This window comes from Rhinatrema bivittatum, chromosome 2 (genome assembly GCF_901001135.1).
Source record: "Rhinatrema bivittatum chromosome 2, aRhiBiv1.1, whole genome shotgun sequence".
Lineage (NCBI taxonomy): Eukaryota > Metazoa > Chordata > Amphibia > Gymnophiona > Rhinatrematidae > Rhinatrema > Rhinatrema bivittatum.
This window is the reverse complement of record NC_042616.1, coordinates 824,167,176-824,193,019: the sequence shown is the minus strand read 5'-3', so window position 1 is coordinate 824,193,019 and position 25,844 is coordinate 824,167,176. Positions and strand designations below refer to the sequence as shown.

Here is a 25,844-nt window from a genome sequence, read left to right as displayed (position 1 = left end):
AGGATAAATAGTACAATACTGTATTTTTTATATTTTATATTTAAAACACTAAAGAAAATATACTGTTTCTTTATAACATTGTACACATTTAAACAATTTTCTCAAATAACCTTAACATATTTCTCTTCTTTTTCCTACAGAAATTATAACCTATAACTAAACAAGAAATTACACATAAAAACATGCTCAAGTCAGCTTATCAAATACATGTTACTCTTTAATTCTCCCTTTTATCTCTGTATTAAAGCTAATATTCAATATATTGTTTCTTTTAACTAAAAAAGAATTGATTCTTTGTATTTCTTTTTGTTAAATGTCCAGTATTTCCTACTTCTTTCCTTGGCATTCAGATATAGTCTTTTCTTTTCTCTCTTTATCTTAGCTTCTATTCTTTTGTTGTATTTTCTTGTGTTTTATCTTTAGTAACTCAACGATTGATGTTTTTATGTGCTCAGGCCTGGCTTAAGTGTTAAAGTGCTCTTTAGGTACGGAATCTATCTGTTTCTTCTTCTGTCGGTGCTGGCCAGTTTTCTTTTCTTCTTCTTCTTCTCTTTCTTCGTTTCTCCTACTAACTTATCCTTTAAATAAAATCAACAAAGAAACTTTCTCCCTAAAACTGCTCCAGATCTTCCGTAAGCTGGTCAGTGTGTTCCCTCAATGTGGATGTATTTGCAGCTTATTGTCATTTGACCATCTAGCTAGTGTAAATGAAAAGATAATTACAATGTCCCTATTTTTCTTTTTATATGAAAGAACAACTTCACAAAATAATAAAATTACTTTGGTGTCTCAAGCATTCATTCTTTGGTTCCTGCCACATGAAACTTAGATATTCCTTATGCCAAGTATGAACTTTGGTTTCTCTCACTCAATATATCAGCGTATATAATACTTGGCTTTGTCAAGTATTATTATTACTGTTGCAATCAACAGTTTCTCTGTCATTTGACAGTATCTCTAACAACTTTTCATCATAGAGTGTATTTCACGTGATCTTTACTTCATTTGATGAACCACTCTGAATTTTCAGTTTTCTAGTATTCATCCAGGCTAGGGATCACAAACACTCACATTCTGTCATTAATCCTATCAATTGCTGTACTAATACGTGGAACAGCATCAACTTTATATTTAATCTCCCCTTACTATCACCTTACCTTTATCAGGAACCTTCACTCATTCACTCAATCATCTCTATTAGTGTGAATGTTCTTTCATTACTTTTTAGGGTTTATTCTATTATTTTTATTTTATTTATTATTTTTATATACCGACATTCGATCTGAGATATCACATCGGTTTACATTCAGGTACTGTAGGTATAGTTGTAGGTGGGGTGTATCAAAAAGCTGAACAGCCCTAACCTCTTCAGCCTCTCCTCATAGTGGAGCTATTTCATCCCCTTTATCATTTTGGTTGCCCTTCTCTGTACCTTCCCCAGTGCAACTATATCTTTTTTGAGATGCAGCAACCAGAATTGTACACAGTATTCAAGGTGAGGTCTCACCATGGAGCAATAGAGTGACATTATGACATTTTCCGTTTTATTAACCATTCCCTTCCTAATAATTCTTAATATTATGTTTGCTTTTTTGACTGTTGCAGCACACTGAGCCAATGATTTTAAAGTATTATCCACTATGATGCCTAGATCTTTTTCCTGGGTGGCAGCTCCTAATATGGAACCTAACATCGTGTAACTACAGCAACGGTTATTTTTCCCTATATGCATCACCTTGCACTTGTCGACATTAAATTTCATCTGCCAATTGGATGCCCAATCTTCCAGTCTTGCAAGGTCCTCCTGTAATGTATCACAATCCACTTGTGATTTAAACTACTCTGAATAATTTTGTATCATCCGCAAATTTGATAACCTCACTCGTATTCCTTTCCAGATCATTTATAAATATATTGAAAAGCACCCATCAAGTACAGATCCCTGAGGCACTCCATTCTTTATCTTTTTCCACTGGGAAAACTGACCATTTAATCCTACTCTCTGTTTCCTCTGTTTTAACCTGTTTGTAATCCACAAAAGGACATCACCTCCTATCCCATGACTTTTTCGTTGTTTTTAGAAGTCTCTTATGAGGGACTTTGTCAAATGCCGTCTGAATATCCAAATAAGCCTCATCTACCAGTTCACATTTATCCACATGTTTATAACCCCTTCAAAAAATGTAACAAGACTTCCCTTGGGTAAATCCATGTTGACTGTGTCCCATTAAATCATGTCTTTCTATGTGCTCTACAATTTTGATCTTTAGAATAGTTTCCACTATTTTTCCCGGCACTGAAGTCAGGTTTACCTGTCTAGTTTCCGGGATTGCACCTGGATCTCTTTTTAAATATTGGGTTACATTGGCCACCCTTCAGTCTTCAAGTACAATGGATGATTTTAATGATAGTTAGACATTTTACCTAATAGATCTGAAATTTCATTTTTGAGTTCCTTCGATCCCTGGGATGCATACCATCTGGTCCAGGTGATTTACCTACTCTAGTTTATCAGTCTAGCCTACTACATTTTCCAGGTTCACAGTGATTTGGTTCAGTTCATCTGACTCAATCACCCTTGAAAACCATCTCCGGAACCGATCCCTCTCCAATATCCTCATAGTAAACACAGAAGCAAAACTTAATTTAGTCTTTCTGCAATGACCTTATGTTCCCTAAGAGCCCTTTTAACCCCTTGATCACCTAACGGTCCAACCAACTCCCTCCTTAGGTTTCCTGCTTCGGATATGTTTAAAAAAACTTTTTATTATGAGTTTTTCCATCAATTGCCAACTTGATTTCAAATTCTCTTTACCCTGTCTTATCAATGTTTTACACTTAACTTGACAATGCTTATGCTTTTTCCTATTTTCTTCACATTGATCCATTTTTCAATTTTTGAAGGACTTTTTTTGGCTAAAATAGCTTCTTTCACTGTGCATTTTAAACCAAGACAGTAATCGTTTGGCGTTCCTTCCACCTTTCTTAATGAGTGGAATACATCTGGATTGCACTTCTAAGACAGTATTTTGTAACAATTGTCCTTGCCTGTTGTACACTTTTAACTTTTGCAGCTCCACCTTTTTGTTTTTTTCTACTATGTTTCTCATTTTATCACAGTTTCCCTTTTGAAAGTTTAATGCTAGAGCCCATGGATTTTGCTTACTGTCCCCCTTACAGTCATTAATTCAAATTTCATCGTGTTTGATCACTATTGCCAGTGCCCTCACCAAATCCTGTGCTCCACTAAGAATTAAATCTAAAATCCCTCTCTCGTTGGTTCCTGAACCAAATTGCTCCATGAAGCAGTCATTTTATTACATCCAGGAACTTATGTCTCTAGCAAGTCCTGATGTTACATTATATACAGTCAATATTGGGGGAATTGAAATCTCCCATTATTTATGTGCTGCCAATTGCTTAGTTTCCCCTGATTTCTCTTAGCGTTTCATTGTCCATCTCATCATTTTGGCCAGGTGGATGGTAGAATACTCCTATCACTATACTCTTACCCAACACACCATGGGATTTCTACCCATAAATATTCTACTGAGCATTGAGTTTTTGCAGGATCTTTATCCTGCTGGACTCTATACCCTCTGGACATAACCCCCCCCCCCCCCCCCCACCCACCAAGTGGATCCTCCCTATCATCGCAATATAATTTGTACCCTGACATAGCCACTGTCCCATTGGTTATCCTCCTTCCACTAGGTCTCTAAGATAGCAATTATGTCAATCTCATCCTTCACTGCTATACACTTTGGGAGATTCGTCTTCAGTGCGAGAAGACAAGCATCACCCAGTGAGCAGATCCTTGCTACAGACGGCTGTGGAGTTTGAAGCCTGGAACACTCACTGTGACCTGTGGAGTCCTTGCCCTGGGGCTACTGGATAGGATATGCAGATGAGCCTTCCGGTCCTTTTCTGGTGGAAGGGTCTGGGCCTCTGTAAGCCTGATCACGCCCTGTGACCTCTGGAGTCCTTGCCTGTGGCTACTGGATAGGATATGTAGATGAACCTTCCTATCCTTTTTGGTGGAAGGGGTGCTGGCCTCTGGAAGCCAGGATCGCTCACTGTGACTCTGGAGTCCTCGCTCTGGGGCTGCTGGATCGGAAATGTAGATGAGGCTTTCCGGTCCCTCTTCTGGTGGAAAGGCGTGCAGGCCCTCTGGAAGCCTAAATCGTGCCCTGTGACCTCTGGATTCATCGCCCTGGGGCTACTGGATAGGATATGTAGATCAGCCTTCCTATCCTTTCTGGTGGAAGGGGTACAGACCTCTGGAAGCTGGATCATGCCCTGTGAACTCTGGAATCCTCACCTCTGGGCTGCTTGATAGGATATGTAGATGAGCCTTCTGGTCTCTTCTGGTGGAAGGGGTTGGCAAGCCTCTGGAGGCCTGGCATCACTCGCTGTGACCTCTGGAGTCCTTGCTTGGGGCTGCTGGATAGGCATATGTAGATGAGCCTTCCTGTCCTCTTCTGGTGGTAAGGGTGCAGTCCTCTGAAGCCTGGATCACTCGCTGTGACCTCTGGGTCCCTGCCCTGCGGCTTGCTGAATCGGATATGTAGATGAGGCTTCTGGTCCTTTTCTGGTGGAAGGGGTGAAGGCCTCTGGAAGCCTGGATCTCTCGCTGTGACCTTAAGCCTAATAATGTTGTACTGGTCTGGTGATAACACCTGATGCGATGCACAAACAAGTTCGAAGTAAAGAGATTCAGTTTTATTCAGAGAAAGAGACCCGAGGGTGGCAAAACTGATACTTCACAAACCTAGAGATCAAGTGAGTACCTCTGCTTCAGTACTGCCACATGATTATCTAAAAAGGTTTTGCTCGCTGCCAGCACTCACCCTCTCCCTTTCTCACCCTCACTCCAGGAGACTCACTGTTTCCACAGCCAGTTGACCCTTTCAGGAGGAGAGCCCAGCCTATAGACGCCTCCCCAGCATTGCATCGGCACTTCCTCTTGGCTCACCCCATCCCTTTTTGTGACTGTAGCTCGCCTCCACTTCTCCATACCCCCCCACCACCATTCCAGTGCATTCCCATTGCCTGAGTGCTACAGAGTACTGCTGCTTTTATAGTGTCTCCAGGCTCGGCACTGCCTTCCTACTCTGTTACAACAGGCCCTAAAACACCAATACACCTGATATTAGAATAACAGAACAAGCCAAGCGGTTTATAGATCCCTACGCTAGCAGAATACCTCATCTCAGTTCACACATGCAGATACACAGACCCTCACCAAACACAGAATAAAGAGACAATAAAGCTGACCTGGAAACATGCAAACAAAAACTGAATTGGAAACCATAACAGACAGACTCCGTATGCAGTGCAACAACAGAAAAACAGAAACATCACCATCCTCATTAAACATCACACAAAATCAAGATATGATAATAGTAAAGCCATACTCATAAAAAGAATAAATATTTCAAGCAGCTGATGAATAGAACATTGAATGATTAAAAATATATAGCACTGGAAAATTTAAAACAAATAACAATCAGTAAAGTATTTCCAACCAGCAGACGCATCAAACGACACCCAATAATTAAAACTAAGGCTATAAAAATTCCTCTGCTCTCCATACCTGGGAACTTTAGGCTCCAAGTCACCCTCAGATTGTGATGGATTAGTCAGGGATAGGAGGTGAGCACAAACTTTCTTCTCTCTCTTATATATACACACTTTCTAACATATATGCTCATTCTCACACCACACGCTCAACTGTTTAAATAGTTTTCATTGGCGTGCTCGATCTCACTCACATGGCTCACTCAATCTTACTCACACACATGCTCTGGAAAACACAGTTAAACCCCGACATTATGCACTGCATCAATGGAAAAACAGGAACATCATTCCTCATATAATATTAAGCAATAAAATAACAAAATATAAAACCTCATTCATAATATTAAAACAATACTAAAAAAAAATAATATATATGTCAAGCAGGCAACATCCATTGAACATCAAGTAATTATCATAAGTTTTTTCTAATATTTCCCAAACATCAAATATTTTCAAACAGACACATGAAATAACCCCCCCCCCCCCCCCAATTTAAAATAATAGGATTGAAAAAGTGCAACTCTCCACACCTGGAATCATTTGATATCCAGTCAACACACAGATTGTTGTGGATTGGGGGAGGGGCCTCACAATCTTTACTTCTCTCCCCCTTCCCAACAACACACATGCTATAACACACAGGCTCTCTCTCACTTATACATTGTCACATACACAGCCTCTGTTACTGTCTCACACACAGTCTACAGACTCTCACAGACACATACAGGCCCTCTCAGTCTGTCAGCATACGCAGTCTCACACATACACAGGCTCTGTTACTGTCTCACACACTCATACATTCTCAGGCTCTTACAGAAACATACAGGCCCTATCAGTCTGTCAATCATACGCAGTCTCTCACACATACACAGGCTCTGTTACTGTCTCACACACACACACACACACACACACAGTCTCAGGCTCTCACAAACACGTACAGGCTCTCTTAGTCTGTCAATCATACGCAATCTCTCATATATACACAGGCTCTGTTACTATCTCACACACACACACACAGTCTCAGGCTCTCACAGACACATACAGGCCCTCTGTCTGTCAGTCATCTGCAGTCTCACACATACACAGGCTCTGTTACTGTCTCACACACTCTCAGGCTCTCACAGACACAAAGAGACCCTCTCAGTCTGTCAATCATATGCAGTCTCACATATACATAGGCTCTATTACTGTCTCACACACACACACACACACACACACACACACACAGGCACACACACAGGCTCTCACAAACACATACAGGCTCTCTCAGTCTGTCAGTCATACACAGTCTCACACATACACAGGCTCTGTTCCTGTCTCAAACACACAGTCTCAGGCTCTCACAGAGACACACAGGCTCTCTCAGTCTGTCAGCCATACGCAGTCTCACACATACACAGGCTCTATTGCTGTCTCACACACTCACACACACACACACACACAGTCTCAGGCTCTCACAAACACATACAGCTCTCTCAGTCTGTCAATCATACACAATCTCTCACACCTACACAGGCTCTGTTACTGTCTCACACACACCACAAACACAGTCTCAGGCTCTCACAGACACATACAGGCACTCTCAGTCCTGTCAATCATACGCGTCCTCACACATACACAGGCTCTGTCATATGTTCATAAACATGCAGGCCCTCTTGTACACGGACACACACATGTGCAGTCTCTCTCTCATGCACATACCGTGTTCCCCGAAAATAAGCAGTGTCTATATTAATTTTTGCTACCAAAGATGCACTAGGCCTTATTTTCAGGGGATGTCTTATTTTTTCCATGAAGAAGAATTCACATATATTGTTGAACAAAAAAATGAACATTTATTATATTATGAATAGTTGTCTGGTTATTGCTGGTTTGTGATGACAACTAACTGTGAATCCTGCAGGGTAAAAAAATCACAGCTGCATGCTCTGGTGTTCTGTGCGACGGGCATGCTCCCAAATAAAAACTTTGCTAGGTCTTACTTTCGGGGGAGGTCTTATATTTAGCAATTCAGCAAAACCTCTACTAGGTCTTATTTTTGGGGGGATGTCTTATTTTCGGGGAAACAGGGTATATAACTTTCAGGCCTCCCCCTTCTTCTGGCCTTCCCTTTCTCGGCTGTGGGATGGCAGCGCTGCTCCTCAATGCTGGAAGGCAGGTTTAAGAAGGTCACTTGCTACAAACGGCTCCTGTAAGATGGCCAACTTTTCCACAGACCTGAACTGATCACTCTGAGGACTGGGGAGAGGTCAGAAGGTGTCCTTCCCCTCCCTCTCATTTGCAATATATGTGATCCCACTCCCCATGAACCATACTGAGGGTCCTCCAATTCCTGTTATTTATGCTTTCTCCCCTCACAAATGTCCATGTTCTTTCTCTCAGGACACACATTCTCTCTCCCCTCCTTCACTCACACCCATGTTCTCATCTCTGTCCACACACTCCACATACTCTCTCTCCCTCCTCACTCACAACCATGATCTAATCTCTCTGTCCCAACCACCACACATACTTTCCCTTCCTCTTTCACCACATACATTCTCTCTCCCTCCTCATTCCACCACCCATGTTGTCATTTCTCTGTTACAACACACACCATTACGCTCTCTCCCACTCGTCTCACCACCACACATTCTCTTCCCTCCCCACTCACAACCCATGTTCTCATCTCTGGTTCACACCACACACATACTCTTTCTCCCCGCTCTCAACTAACACATTCTCTCTCCCTCCTTCACACACACCCCATGTTCTCATCTCTCTGTCACACACTCACATACTCTCTCTCCCTCCTCACTCACAACCATGATCTAATCTCTCTGTCACACCACACACATACTTTCCCTTCCTCTTTCACACACACATTTCTCCTCCCTCCTCATTCACACCCATGTTCTCATCTCTGTACCACCACGTATACGCTTCTCTCCCTCTCTCAACACACACCTCTCTCTCTCCCTCCCCACTCACACCCATGTTCTCATCTCTGTCACACACACACATACTCTTTCTCCCTCTCTCACATACACATTCTCTCTCCTGCTCCTCACTACACCCATGTTCTCTGTCACAACAAACACATACTCTCCCTCTCATACACATAAATTTCTCTCAAACTTTCTCCCACTCACACATATGCTCTCTCACTCTCACATACACATTCTCTCTCCCTCCCCACTCACACCCATGTTCTCATCTCTGTCACACACACACATACTCTTTCTCCCGCTCTCACATACACATTCTCGTCTCCCTCCTCACACACACCCATGTTCTCATCTCTCTGTCACACCCTCACATACTCTCTCTTCCCTCCTCACTCACAACCATGATCTAATCTCTCTGTCACACACACACACATACTTTCCCTTCCTCTTTCACACACACATTCTCTCTCCCTCCTCATTCACACCCATGTTCTCATCTCTGTTACACACACACATACGCTCTCTCCCTCTCTCACACACACATTCTCTCTCCCTCCCCACTCACACCCATGTTCTCATCTCTGTCACACACACACATACTCTTTCTCCCTCTCTCACATACACATTCTCTCTCCTGCCTCACTCACACCCATATTCTCTGTCACACAAACACATACTCTCCCCTCTCATACACATAAATTTCTCTCAAACTTTCTCCCACTCACACATATGCTCTCTCACTCTCACATACACATTCTCTCTCCCTCCTCACTCACACCCATGTTCTCATAAGCTCTCTGTCACACACACACATACTCCCTCTCCCCCTCTCGTACACATAAATTTCTCTCCCACTTTCTCCCACTCACATACATGCTCTCTCACTCTCACATACACACATGGCCCGCCATCCTCATTTTTTTCCTGACTGGTGCACTGCGATGTCCCAACAAACAGGAATGGGGAAAGAGGGGCAGGGGAAGCTGAAGAACAGAGAAATACTCCCCTCACCCCCCAGCAAAGGGGCAACTTTATCTGGAGGGAGGCCTGAGCTGGACTCCGGATAGGAAGACAGTGGTGCACAGGTCGATTGCCACATAGCAAGGCCCTGTGTGTAGTTAGAAGGCAATAGCACAGACTTCCACAGTTGTGGCACCAGCATGGACTCGATTGGCCAGAGGGGACATCTCCATTGCCTGCATGGTAGGGAGGGGAGGGATTCTCTTTGGCCATGCAGGACCACTTCATAGCAGGAAATTGGGAAAATCACATGATCAGAGCGACCGGCCGTCGGGGGGATGCCCGATCCCCCAACAGCCCAATCCGCCCCTGATCTGGGATCCTACATAGGAATATCAGGAGTTACTGGAAGATGCTCCGTCTGTCTCTGATTTGTTATAATAAAACCTCTCGCAGGACTTACGTCCCAGCTTTCCAAGAGCTGGGACAGGCTGGGGCTTTCAAGACTTGGCTTATTCTTCCAAGGGAGGAAGATTTACACTTTACACAATTGTCTGCAAAATATCAGCAGACGACCATTGATTGCTCCGGTTATATTCAGATTTGCTGTTTCTTGAATCAAAAGGAGCATTTTTAAGTGGCTGAAAATTCTCCTGAGTGAATGCAGCCAAGACCCAGATCTAATTCCTGATCTTACACAATTATAATATCAAGTAATCCTGAAAATCTTCCTGTCTGCACCTATGCACATAATTATTCCTACCTCAGATTCCCACTGATTTATCTGATGGGTTTAGCCTGCCTTATGTATCACTACAGCTGATATTCACAGGGAAATGATTATTTTAGGGGTTTTTATACTGTAAGTGAATCCCAGCAGCCCTCATGGCAGATCTGTAACTTCCTTAGAAATCTCTCTGAGCTGTCACCTTCAGTAACTCTGCCGCTGGCTGCTGACTCTTCTCCTCTATCTCGGAGATCAGGAGCTTGATGGAGGAGGTTTGCTCTTCTAGCCGGGTTACATTTTCCCCGATTCTCTGCAGAATCTCCTTCTCTTCCTCCTCCAGGCTGGAGAGAAGGATCCGCTTCTCCTCAGTCAGAAACCGTTGTATCTCCTCAAAGTCAGACTCAATCCTCCGTCTCTTGATCCCTGTCTGGCTCTGCATGGAACAAAGAGATGGAAATCTCAGTAACACGGCCCTGGTTTAGGTGCACAGAGCTCTGGATGCAGCTCCTGCAATGAACAAGGAATCTCTGCTGTTCCCAGAGCCCTCCTGAGCTTTGTGTCACCCGAGGATCCACCACCAGAAACTGCGTCACAGCTCTCAGGAGTCAATCAAAAGCTGCAAATATCAGATGCTTACATCAGAGGAAAGTTATCTCTCACTTCACACGTGGTTAAGGGGTAAATGTACATCCTGGAGTGCAACTGGTTAAAAAGCATCAGGGCCGAGCTATCCCTGGCCTCTGAGGGAGAGAGCAGAAATGATCCCCAATCTGCCTGTCCTCAGCTAATAAGCACCAGAAATACTCCCAGCCCCTCTGTAACAAGGCAGGATGGATCCTAGGATCCTCTGATTGATCTGGTTCAGGGCACTGAGGAGACACAGACACCCACCCTCAGCTCCTCCGCTTTCCTCTCCTCACTGGATTTAAGCTTCAGAAGATCTTCCAGCTCCTTTCTCAGAGGCTCCAAGTGTATTTGGATTTGTATCTGTGAACAACAAACATCTTTGGTTTGAATTTCAACAAGAACATAAGAACTTAAGAACCTGCCATACTGGGTCAGACCAAGGATCCATCAAGCCCAGCATCCTGTTTCCAAAAGCGGCCAAGCCAGGCTATAAGAACCTGGCAATTTTGGGAGGAGGGTAGGACCTGGGAGCATGGCCCGTGGGTCAGAAGGTTAGGTGCAGCTGAAGAAGCCAGGAAGGAGGAGTCTGAACAGGGAGGAGGAGGAGCTGCAGATCAGCCCAAGCTCTCAGAGCAGAGAGGACAGAGAGGGAGAGCTGTTTTCAGATTCTCCACAGTCTCAATGAGGGGAAGGCTGTTGATTTTTGGAGATTTAAGGATTTCTTGGTCTGAAGGGAAAGGTTGTGTCCTATCTCCCTGAGGATTGGGATTGGACATATTTTACCCCAAGCCAGCAGACAAGTGAGGGGGGAGAGGGACTGAGAGACATCTGAAGAGAGACCCGAGAGCCTCAGCGTTAGATAAATGAATTACAGTTTAAGGAGCTGGGAAGTTTGGAACCCATTTTTTATATTTTTGGATTGGGAATATTTTTCCCACAGATTGGAAGAACCTGGAAGCCGCAATCTGGCTGCCACATCAGATGGACGAGGACACAGTGGCTGAGGATGAAGGTGTAAGAGAGAGGAGAGTGAGGAGAAGGTTCACCATGGACAAGGAAACCCGGTTTTATTTTTGTAATCTCCTGTCGGCTGAGTCTCACTGGTTGAGTTTATATCCTGCCTGTCCTACTCAGACTGTTTCCTTGCTCCTTATCTGGACAATACTGCACCTTGGGGAGATTTTCTACTTATAGTGTGAGCTGTAAGTAAGCCAGAGAGTGACTGCAACCAGAGCCCCAGCTGATAATTCCTCCTCCCCTTCCGACTCTAAACTAAACCTTCGCAACCCTAGATAAGAATAAAGCACCAGACAGGGACCTGCTGCATAGAGAGTATGTAAATTATACCCTGTGATAATAAAGATACTGACACACACCTTGTATTCCTGCACAGCCTCCTGTATGGGGATCACGGTGTGAGATCTGTGACCCCGGGACACACTGTGATAATAAAGATACTGACACACACCTTGTATTCCTGCACAGCCTCCTGTATGGGGATCACAGTGTGAGATCTGTGACCCCGGGACACACTGTGATAATAAAGATACTGACACACACCTTGTATTCCTGCACAGCCTCCTGTATGGGGATCACAGTGTGAGATCTGTGACCCCGGGACACACTGTGATAATAAAGATACTGACACACACCTTGTATTCCTGCACAGCCTCCTGTATGGGGATCAGGGTGTGAGATCTGTGACCTGGGACACACTGTGATAATAAAGATACTGACACACACCTTGTATTCCTGCACAGCCTCCTGTATGGGGATCACAGTGTGAGATCTGTGACCCCGGGACACACTGTGATAATAAAGATACTGACACACACCTTGTATTCCTGCACAGCCTCCTGTATGGGGATCACAGTGTGAGATCTGTGACCCCGGGACACACTGTGATAATAAAGATACTGACACACACCTTGTATTCCTGCACAGCCTCCTGTATGGGGATCACAGTGTGAGATCTGTGACCCCAGGACACACTGTGATAATAAAGATACTGACACACACCTTGTATTCCTGCACAGCCTCCTGTATGGGGATCACAGTGTGAGATCTGTGACCCCGGGACACACTGTGATAATAAAGATACTGACACTCACCTTGTATTCCTGCACAGCCTCCTGTATGGGGATCACAGTGTGAGATCTGTGACCCCGGGACACACTGTGATAATAAAGATACTGACACACACCTTGTATTCCTGCACAGCCTCCTGTATGGGGATCACAGTGTGAGATCTGTGACCCCGGGACACACTGTGATAATAAAGATACTGACACACACCTTGTATTCCTGCACAGCCTCCTGTATGGGGATCACAGTGTGAGATCTGTGACCCCAGGGACACACTGTGATAATAAAGATACTGACACACACCTTGTATTCCTGCACAGCCTCCTGTATGGGGATCACAGTGTGAGATCTGTGACCCCGGGACACACTGTGATAATAAAGATACTGACACACACCTTGTATTCCTGCACATGCCTCCTGTATGGGGGTCACGGTGTGAGATCTGTGACCCCAGGGACACACTGTGATAATAAAGATACTGACACACACCTTGTATTCCTGCACAGCCTCCTGTATGGGGATCACAGTGTGAGATCTGTGACCCCGGGACACACTGTGATAATAAAGATACTGACACTCACCTTGTATTCCTGCACAGCCTCCTGTATGGGGGTCACAGGTGTGAGATCTGTGACCCCGGGACACACTGTGATAATAAAGATACTGACACTACACCTTGTATTCCTGCACAGCCTCCTGTATGGGGATCACGGTGTGAGATCTGTGACCCCGGGACACACTGTGATAATAAAGATACTGACACACACCTTGTATTCCTGCACTGCCTCCTGTATGGGGATCACGGTGTGAGATCTGTGACCCCGGGACACACTGTGATAATAAAGATACTGACACACACCTTGTATTCCTGCACAGCCTCCTGTATGGGGATCACAGTGTGAGATCTGTGACCCCGGGACACACTGTGATAATAAAGATACTGACACACACCTTGTATTCCTGCACAGCCTCCTGTATGGGGATCACAGTGTGAGATCTGTGACCCCGGGACACACTGTGATAATAAAGATACTGACACACACCTTGTATTCCTGCACTGCCTCCTGTATGGGGATCACAGTGTGAGATCTGTGACCCCGAGGACACACTGCGATAATAAAGATACTGACACACACCTTGTATTCCTGCACTGCCTCCTGTATGGGGATCACAGTGTGAGATCTGTGACCTGGGACACACTGTGATAATAAAGATACTGACACTCACCTTGTGTTCCTGCAAAGCCTCCTGTATGGGGGATCACAGTGTGAGATCTGTGACCCCGGGACACACTGTGATAATAAAGATACTGACACACACCTTCTATTCCTGCACAGCCTCCTGTATGGGGGTCACGGTGTGAGATCTGTGACCCCGGGACACACTGTGATAATAAAGATACTGACACACACCTTGTATTCCTGCACAGCCTCCTGTATGGGGATCACAGTGTGAGATCTGTGACCCCGGGACACACTGTGATAATAAAGATACTGACACACACCTTGTATTCCTGCACAGCCTCCTGTATGGGGATCACGGTGTGAGATCTGTGACCCCGGGACACACTGTGATAATAAAGATACTGACACACACCTTGTATTCCTGCACAGCCTCCTGTATGGGGATCACAGTGTGAGATCTGTGACCCCGGGACACACTGTGATAATAAAGATACTGACACACACCTTGTATTCCTGCACAGCCTCCTGTATGGGGGTCACAGTGTGAGATCTGTGACCCCTGGGACACACTGTGATAATAAAGATACTGACACACACCTTGTATTCCTGCACAGCCTCCTGTATGGGGATCACGGTGTGAGATCTGTGACCCCGGGACACACTGTGATAATAAAGATACTGACACACACCTTGTATTCCTGCACAGCCTCCTGTATGGGGGTCACGGTGTGAGATCTGTGACCCCGGGACACACTGTGATAATAAAGATACTGACACATCACCTTGTATTCCTGCACAGCCTCCTGTATGGGGATCACGGTGTGAGATCTGTGACCCCTGGGACACACTGTGATAATAAAGATACTGACACACACCTTGTATTCCTGCACAGCCTCCTGTATGGGGATCACAGTGTGAGATCTGTGACCCCGGGACACACTGTGATAATAAAGATACTGACACATCACCTTGTATTCCTGCACAGCCTCCTGTATGGGGATCACAGTGTGAGATCTGTGACCCCGGGACACACTGTGATAATAAAGATACTGACACACACCTTGTATTCCTGCACAGCCTCCTGTATGGGGATCACAGTGTGAGATCTGTGACCCCGGGACACACTGCACTGCCTCCTGTATGGGGATCACAGTGTGAGATCTGTGACCCCGGGACACACTGTGATAATAAAGATACTGACACTCACCTTGTATTCCTGCACAGCCTCCTGTATGGGGATCACGGTGTGAGATCTGTGACCCCGGGACACACTGTGATAATAAAGATACTGACACTCACCTTGTATTCCTGCACAGCCTCCTGTATGGGGATCACGGTGTGAGATCTGTGACCCCGGGACACACTGTGATAATAAAGATACTGACACACACCTTGTATTCCTGCACAGCCTCCTGTATGGGGATCACGGTGTGAGATCTGTGACCCCGGGACACACTGTGATAATAAAGATACTGACACACACCTTGTATTCCTGCACAGCCTCCTGTATGGGGATCACGGTGTGAGATCTGTGACCCGGGACACACTGTGATAATAAAGATACTGACACACACCTTGTATTCCTGCACAGCCTCCTGTATGGGGATCACGGTGTGAGATCTGTGACCCCGGGACACACTGTGATAATAAAGATACTGACACACACCTTGTATTCCTGCACAGCCTCCTGTATGGGGATCACGGTGTGAGATCTGTGACCCCGGGACACACTGTGATAATAAAGATACTGACACACACCTTGTATTCCTGCACAGCCTCCTGTATGGGGATCACGGTGTGAGATCTGTGACCCGGGACACACTGTGATAATAAAGATACTGACACACACCTTGTATTCCTGCACAGCCTCCTGTATGGGGATCACGGTGTGAGATCTGTGACCCCGGGACACACTGTGATAATAAAGATACTGACACACACCTTGTATTCCTGCACAGCCTCCTGTATGGGGATCACAGTGTGAGATCTGTGACCCCGGGACACACTGTGATAATAAAGATACTGACACACACCTTGTATTCCTGCACAGCCTCCTGTATGGGGGTCACACGTGTGAGATCTGTGACCCCGGGACACACTGTGATAATAAAGATACTGACACACACCTTGTATTCCTGCACAGCCTCCTGTATGGGGATCACGGTGTGAGATCTGTGACCCCGGGACACACTGTGATAATAAAGATACTGACACTTCACCTTGTATTCCTGCACAGCCTCCTGTATGGGGATCACGGTGTGAGATCTGTGACCCCGGGACACACTGTGATAATAAAGATACTGACACACACCTTGTATTCCTGCACAGCCTCCTGTATGGGGGTCACAGTGTGAGATCTGTGACCCCTGGACACACTGTGATAATAAAGATACTGACACACACCTTGTATTCCTGCACAGCCTCCTGTATGGGGATCACAGTGTGAGATCTGTGACCTCCGGGACACACTGTGATAATAAAGATACTGACACTCACCTTGTATTCCTGCACTGCCTCCTGTATGGGGATCACGGTGTGAGATCTGTGACCCGGGACACACTGTGATAATAAAGATACTGACACACACCTTGTATTCCTGCACTGCCTCCTGTATGGGGATCACAGTGTGAGATCTGTGACCCCGGGACACACTGTGATAATAAAGATACTGACACACACCTTGTATTCCTGCACAGCCTCCTGTATGGGGATCACGGTGTGAGATCTGTGACCCCGGGACACACTGTGATAATAAAGATACTGACACACACCTTGTATTCCTGCACAGCCTCCTGTATGGGGGTCACAGTGTGAGATCTGTGACCCCGGGACACACTGTGATAATAAAGATACTGACACACACCTTGTATTCCTGCACAGCCTCCTGTATGGGGGATCACAGTGTGAGATCTGTGACCCCGGGACACACTGTGATAATAAAGATACTGACACTCACCTTGTATTCCTGCACAGCCTCCTGTATGGGGATCACGGTGTGAGATCTGTGACCCCGGGACACACTGTGATAATAAAGATACTGACACACACCTTGTATTCCTGCACTGCCTCCTGTATGGGGGATCACGGTGTGAGATCTGTGACCCCAGGGACACACTGTGATAATAAAGATACTGACACACACCTTGTATTCCTGCACAGCCTCCTGTATGGGGATCACAGTGTGAGATCTGTGACCCCGGGACACACTGTGATAATAAAGATACTGACACTCACCTTGTATTCCTGCACAGCCTCCTGTATGGGGGTCACGGTGTGAGATCTGTGACCCCGGGACACACTGTGATAATAAAGATACTGACACATCACCTTGTATTCCTGCACATGCCTCCTGTATGGGGATCACGGTGTGAGATCTGTGACCCCGGGACACACTGTGATAATAAAGATACTGACACACACCTTGTATTCCTGCACTGCCTCCTGTATGGGGGTCACGGTGTGAGATCTGTGACCCCGGGACACACTGTGATAATAAAGATACTGACACACACCTTGTATTCCTGCACAGCCTCCTGTATGGGGATCACAGGGTGAGATCTGTGACCCCGGGACACACTGTGATAATAAAGATACTGACACACACCTTGTATTCCTGCACAGCCTCCTGTATGGGGATCACAGTGTGAGATCTGTGACCCCGGGACACACTGTGATAATAAAGATACTGACACACACCTTGTATTCCTGCACTGCCTCCTGTATGGGGATCACAGTGTGAGATCTGTGACCCCGAGACACACTGTGATAATAAAGATACTGACACACACCTTGTATTCCTGCACTGCCTCCTGTATGGGGATCACAGTGTGAGATCTGTGACCTGGGACACACTGTGATAATAAAGATACTGACACTCACCTTGTGTTCCTGCAAAGCCTCCTGTATGGGGTCACAGTGTGAGATCTGTGACCCCGGGACACACTGTGATAATAAAGATACTGACACACACCTTCTATTCCTGCACAGCCTCCTGTATGGGGGTCACGGTGTGAGATCTGTGACCCCGGGACACACTGTGATAATAAAGATACTGACACACACCTTGTATTCCTGCACAGCCTCCTGTATGGGGATCACAGTGTGAGATCTGTGACCCCGGGACACACTGTGATAATAAAGATACTGACACACACCTTGTATTCCTGCACAGCCTCCTGTATGGGGATCACGGTGTGAGATCTGTGACCCCGGGACACACTGTGATAATAAAGATACTGACACACACCTTGTATTCCTGCACAGCCTCCTGTATGGGGATCACAGTGTGAGATCTGTGACCCCGGGACACACTGTGATAATAAAGATACTGACACACACCTTGTATTCCTGCACAGCCTCCTGTATGGGGGATCACAGTGTGAGATCTGTGACCCCTGGGACACACTGTGATAATAAAGATACTGACACACACCTTGTATTCCTGCACTGCCTCCTGTATGGGGATCACGGTGTGAGATCTGTGACCCCGGGACACACTGTGATAATAAAGATACTGACACACACCTTGTATTCCTGCACTGCCTCCTGTATGGGGGTCACGGTGTGAAATCTGTGACCCCGGGACACACTGTGATAATAAAGATACTGACACTCACCTTGTATTCCTGCACAGCCTCCTGTATGGGGATCACGGTGTGAGATCTGTGACCCTGGGACACACTGTGATAATAAAGATACTGACACACACCTTGTATTCCTGCACAGCCTCCTGTATGGGGATCACAGTGTGAGATCTGTGACCCCGGGACACACTGTGATAATAAAGATACTGACACTCACCTTGTATTCCTGCACAGCCTCCTGTATGGGGATCACAGTGTGAGATCTGTGACCCCGGGACACACTGTGATAATAAAGATACTGACACACACCTTGTATTCCTGCACAGCCTCCTGTATGGGGATCACAGTGTGAGATCTGTGACCCCGGGACACACTGCACTGCCTCCTGTATGGGGATCACAGTGTGAGATCTGTGACCCCGGGACACACTGTGATAATAAAGATACTGACACTCACCTTGTATTCCTGCACAGCCTCCTGTATGGGGATCACGGTGTGAGATCTGTGACCCCGGGACACACTGTGATAATAAAGATACTGACACTCACCTTGTATTCCTGCACAGCCTCCTGTATGGGGATCACGGTGTGAGATCTGTGACCCCGGGACACACTGTGATAATAAAGATACTGACACACACCTTGTATTCCTGCACAGCCTCCTGTATGGGGATCACGGTGTGAGATCTGTGACCCCGGGACACACTGTGATAATAAAGATACTGACACACACCTTGTATTCCTGCACAGCCTCCTGTATGGGGATCACGGTGTGAGATCTGTGACCCTGGGACACACTGTGATAATAAAGATACTGACACACACCTTGTATTCCTGCACAGCCTCCTGTATGGGGATCACGGTGTGAGATCTGTGACCCCGGGACACACTGTGATAATAAAGATACTGACACACACCTTGTATTCCTGCACAGCCTCCTGTATGGGGATCACGGTGTGAGATCTGTGACCCCGGGACACACTGTGATAATAAAGATACTGACACACACCTTGTATTCCTGCACAGCCTCCTGTATGGGGATCACGGTGTGAGATCTGTGACCCTGGGACACACTGTGATAATAAAGATACTGACACACACCTTGTATTCCTGCACAGCCTCCTGTATGGGGGTCACGGTGTGAGATCTGTGACCCCGGGACACACTGTGATAATAAAGATACTGACACACACCTTGTATTCCTGCACAGCCTCCTGTATGGGGATCACAGTGTGAGATCTGTGACCCCGGGACACACTGTGATAATAAAGATACTGACACACACCTTGTATTCCTGCACAGCCTCCTGTATGGGGGTCACACTGTGAGATCTGTGACCCCGGGACACACTGTGATAATAAAGATACTGGCACACACCTTGTATTCCTGCACAGCCTCCTGTATGGGGATCACGGTGTGAGATCTGTGACCCCGGGACACACTGTGATAATAAAGATACTGACACTCACCTTGTATTCCTGCACAGCCTCCTGTATGGGGATCACGGTGTGAGATCTGTGACCCCGGGACACACTGTGATAATAAAGATACTGACACACACCTTGTATTCCTGCACAGCCTCCTGTATGGGGGTCACAGTGTGAGATCTGTGACCCCTGGACACACTGTGATAATAAAGATACTGACACACACCTTGTATTCCTGCACAGCCTCCTGTATGGGGATCACAGTGTGAGATCTGTGACTCCGGGACACACTGTGATAATAAAGATACTGACACTCACCTTGTATTCCTGCACTGCCTCCTGTATGGGGATCACGGTGTGAGATCTGTGACCCCCGGGACACACTGTGATAATAAAGATACTGACACACACCTTGTATTCCTGCACTGCCTCCTGTATGGGGATCACAGTGTGAGATCTGTGACCCCGGGACACACTGTGATAATAAAGATACTGACACACACCTTGTATTCCTGCACAGCCTCCTGTATGGGGATCACGGTGTGAGATCTGTGACCCCGGGACACACTGTGATAATAAAGATACTGTCACACACCTTGTATTCCTGCACAGCCTCCTGTATGGGGGTCACAGTGTGAGATCTGTGACCCCGGGACACACTGTGATAATAAAGATACTGACACACACCTTGTATTCCTGCACAGCCTCCTGTATGGGGGTCACAGTGTGAGATCTGTGACCCCTGGACACACTGTGATAATAAAGATACTGACACTCACCTTGTATTCCTGCACAGCCTCCTGTATGGGGATCACGGTGTGAGATCTGTGACCCCGGGACACACTGTGATAATAAAGATACTGACACACACCTTGTATTCCTGCACAGCCTCCTGTATGGGGGTCACGATGTGAGATCTGTGACCCCGGGACACACTGTGATAATAAAGATACTGACACACACCTTGTATTCCTGCACAGCCTCCTGTATGGGGATCACAGTGTGAGATCTGTGACCCCCGGGACACACTGTGATAATAAAGATACTGACACACACCTTGTATTCCTGCACAGCCTCCTGTATGGGGATCACAGTGTGAGATCTGTGACCCCGGGACACACTGTGATAATAAAGATACTGACACACACCTTGTATTCCTGCACAGCCTCCTGTATGGGGGTCACAGTGTGAGATCTGTGACCCCGGGACACACTGTGATAATAAAGATACTGACACACACCTTGTATTCCTGCACAGCCTCCTGTATGGGGATCACAGTGTGAGATCTGTGACCCCGGGACACACTGTGATAATAAACATACTGACACACACCTTGTATTCCTGCACAGCCTCCTGTATGGGGGTCACAGTGTGAGATCTGTGACCCCGGGACACACTGTGATAATAAAGATACTGACACACACCTTGTATTCCTGCACAGCCTCCTGTATGGGGATCACAGTGTGAGATCTGTGACCCCAGGACACACTGTGATAATAAAGATACTGACACACACCTTGTATTCCTGCACAGCCTCCTGTATGGGGATCACAGTGTGAGATCTGTGACCCCGGGACACACTGTGATAATAAAGATACTGACACTCACCTTGTATTCCTGCACAGCCTCCTGTATGGGGGTCACGATGTGAGATCTGTGACCCCGGGACACACTGTGATAATAAAGATACTGACACACACCTTGTATTCCTGCACTGCCTCCTGTATGGGGATCACGGTGTGAGATCTGTGACCCCGGGACACACTGTGATAATAAAGATACTGACACACACCTTGTATTCCTGCACTGCCTCCTGTATGGGGATCACAGTGTGAGATCTGTGACCCCGGGACACACTGTGATAATAAAGATACTGACACACACCTTGTATTCCTGCACAGCCTCCTGTATGGGGGTCATAGTGTGAGATCTGTGACCCTGGGACACACTGTGATAATAAAGATACTGACACACACCTTGTATTCCTGCACAGCCTCCTGTATGGGGGTCACAGTGTGAGATCTGTGACCCTGGGACACACTGTGATAATAAAGATACTGACACACACCTTGTATTCCTGTACAGTCTCCTGTATGGGGGTCACAGTGTGAGATCTGTGACCCCTGGACACACTGTGATAATAAAGATACTGACACTCACCTTGTATTCCTGCACAGCCTCCTGTATGGGGATCACGGTGTGAGATCTGTGACCCCGGGACACACTGTGATAATAATGATACTGACACACACCTTGTATTCCTGCACAGCCTCCTGTATGGGGATCACGGTGTGAGATCTGTGACCCCTGGACACACTGTGATAATAAAGATACTGACACTCACCTTGTATTCCTGCACAGCCTCCTGTATGGGGATCACGGTGTGAGATCTGTGACCCCGGGACACACTGTGATAATAAAGTTACTGACAGACACCTTGTATTCCTGCACAGCCTCCTGTATGGGGATCAGGGTGTGAGATCTGTGACCCCGGGACACACTGTGATAATAATGATACTGACACACACCTTGTATTCCTGCACAGCCTCCTGTATGGGGATCACGGTGTGAGATCTATGACCCCGGGACACACTGTGATAATAAAGATACAGACACACACCTTGTATTCCTGCACAGCCTCCTGTATGGGGATCACAGTGTGAGATCTGTGACCCCGGGACACACTGTGATAATAAAGATACTGACACACACCTTGTATTCCTGCACAGCCTCCTGTATGGGGATCACAGTGTGAGATCTGTGAGCCCGGGACACACTGTGATAATAAAGATACTGACACACACCTTGTATTCCTGTACAGTCTCCTGTATGGGGATCACAGTGTGAGATCTGTGACCCCGGGACACACTGTGATAATAATGATACTGACACACACCTTGTATTCCTGCACAGCCTCCTGTATGGGGATCAGGGTGTGAGATCTGTGACCCCGGGACACACTGTGATAATAATGATACTGACACACACCTTGTATTCCTGCACAGCCTCCTGTATGGGGATCACGGTGTGAGATCTATGACCCCGGGACACACTGTGATAATAAAGATACTGACACTCACCTTGTATTCCTGCACTGCCTCCTGTATGGGGATCACGGTGTGAGATCTGTGACCCCGGGACACACTGTGATAATAAAGATACTGACACACACCTTGTATTCCTGCACAGCTTCCTGTATTGGGGTCACGGTGTGAGATCTGTGGTCCCGGGACTCTCTACAAATAACACAGATTGGTCTCTGATCCTCTTCACAGAACAGCTTCAGCGTCTCCTCGTGCTCCTCACACAGATTCTCCTCTTTCTGTCTCACTGAGCTCTGAGAAAGCTTTTTCACCATTTCTGTCACATTTGCCAGCTTCCTGTTAGTCCTGAGGTTCCTCTGCTGGGAGGTTTCCCTGCACTGGGGACAGGGGAAGTTTGTGTCTCTCCCCTCACAGGTCTCAGTGATACAGGAGCGGCAGAAGTTGTGTTCACAATCTAAGGTCACCGGATCTGTAAAATAATCCAAACAGATGGGACAGGAGGCTTCATCTCGCAGACTCTCAGCGGGGTTTGCAGCAGCCATGGCTCTTACAGGAAATAAATGCAAGGTTTCTTTTTCCGTTTCCTGTGCTGACCGGGGATTTCTGTGAAATTCAGGGAGTGTCTCTCTGGTACAGGAGGTTTTCAGCTTTCTGCATGCAGCCCCATCCTGGAGACAGGGCCACTCACTCCCTTGTGAAGAAAATCACCAAATCCACTGTGAAAAATCTCCAAATTGAGTAAAAAGTAGCTAAAACCACACTGTGAACAGTGAACGGGGAAGGAAATATTTTTACAAAGATTCTACATTCATAACCTTAGCAGTGAGAAAAATATATTCAGGGTCTCTCACCTGGTGCTGGAAGCTGAGTCTTTAGTGGTTGATGTAGAAGGAATTCATGGGGAGGGAGGTGGGAGAGGGATACGTAGGGGTGAGAGGGGTCTCAGTTTAGTGGGGGAGGAATAAGGAACAGAAATATATTCAGGGTCTCTCACCTGGTGCTGGAAGCTGAGTCATTAGTGGGTGATGTAGAAGGAATTAATGGAGAGGGAGGAGGGAGAGGGATACGTACGGGTGAGAGGGGTCTCAGTTTAGTGACGGAGAAATAAGGAACAGAAATATATTCAGGGTCTCTCACTGGTGCTGGAAGCTGAGTCTTTATTGGTTGATGTAGAAGGAATTCATGGGGAGGGAGGAGGGAGGGGGATACTTAGGGGTGGGAGGGGTCTCAGTTTAGTGGGGGAGGAATAAGGAACAGAAATATATTCAGGGTCTCTCACTGGTGCTGGAAGCTGAGTCTTTATTGGTTGATGTAGAAGGAATTCATGGGGAGGGAGGAGGGAGGGGGATACGTAGGGGTGGGAGGGGTCTCAGTTTAGTGGGGGAGGAATAAGGAACAGAAATATATTCAGGGTCTCTCACCTGGTGCTGGAAGCTGAGTCTTTAGTGATGTGTTAGGGATGTACAGAAGGAAAAAATTAATTTCCATTCTGTATTCTTTTCACCAGGTCCCAAATTCATTGCTTTTGTTTCATAGGGGGAAAACCAGTTCGTTGATTCGTTTTATTCGGTTTCCAATTTCCCATTAAAGTCAATGGGGGAAGAATTTGCAGCCTATTTTTGGCTGCAGAATTGGAGTTTTCTTATCAATTCTGATGAAGCTTCTGGGGAGCAATCATCAGAATGAGAAAAGAGCTCCAAAGTACTTAGACTTTGGCAAAGTGGCACCAAAGTGGCATGAATAGCCTAAGGCACTGTAAAGGGGCAAAGGGGAATCAGAAGTGGCAAGAGAGCTTTAACAGAGGCGCAAAGCAGCAGCGAGAAGGTCAAAACCACACCACAGCTTCAAAAGAGAGCACCGATAACAGGTGCATGAACCCTCGAAGGCAGCACGACCTGCAAAGCCGCAAGACAAGTGGCATTGACATCCTACAGCACAATAAAGGGGGAACATAGCAAGCAGAAAGACTAGCACCAACACACTGAGGAACCATGATAGTGGCAAGAGCACAACAAGGAGATGAGTGAGTCATCTGATGATTGGCAGCAAGACAGAGTGGCAGAAGGTTGATAGGAGCAAGACAGGCTGGCAGAGCCGAGGTAGTCAGGTCCCTGTGGTTGTGATAGAGGCAAGACAGGCTGGCAGAGCCGAGGTAGTCAGGTCCCTGTGGTTGTGATAGAGGCAAGACAAGCTGGCAGAGCCGAGGTAGTCTGGTCCCTGTGGTTTTAATAGGGGCAAGACAGACTGGCAGAGCGGAGGTAGTCTGATCCCTGTGGTTGTGATAGAGGCAAGACAGGCTGGCAGAGCGGAGGTAGTCTGATCCCTGTGGTTTTAATAGGGGCAAGACAGACTGGCAGAGCCGAGGTAGTCTGATCCCTGTGGTTGTGATAGAGGCAAGACAGGCTGGCAGAGCGGAGGTAGTCTGATCCCTGTGGTTTTAATAGGGGCAAGACAGGCTGGCAGAGCCGAGGTAGTCTGGTCCCTGTGGTTTTAATAGGGGCAAGACAGACTGGCAGAGCGGAGGTAGTCTGATCCCTGTGGTTTTAATAGGGGCAAGACAGTCTGGCAGAGCGGAGGTAGTCTGATCCCTGTGGTTTTAATAGGGGCAAGACAGACTGGCAGAGCGGAGGTAGTCTGATCCCTGTGGTTTTAATAGGGGCAAGACAGACTGTTAGAGCGGAGGTAGTCTGATCCCTGTGGT

At 46.7% G+C, this 25,844-nt stretch overlaps 1 protein-coding gene across 1 annotated transcript in view; it reads right to left on the bottom strand.

Annotated features, from left to right (window-relative positions):
- The window catches only part of LOC115083424 (E3 ubiquitin-protein ligase TRIM39-like), a 48,027-nt gene extending 23,719 nt beyond the window's left edge, over positions 1-24,308 (bottom strand). Inside the window, exons 1-4 of the mRNA XM_029587229.1 lie at positions 24,138-24,308; positions 23,272-23,834; positions 11,086-11,181; positions 10,397-10,627 (exon numbers count right to left, since the gene is read on the bottom strand). Coding sequence (XP_029443089.1) covers positions 10,397-10,627; positions 11,086-11,181; positions 23,272-23,834; positions 24,138-24,159 — 912 coding nt within the window. The 5' untranslated portion in view covers positions 24,160-24,308. The remainder of the gene's footprint in view (positions 1-10,396; positions 10,628-11,085; positions 11,182-23,271; positions 23,835-24,137) is intronic.
- Between the last annotated feature and the right edge of the window lie 1,536 nt (positions 24,309-25,844).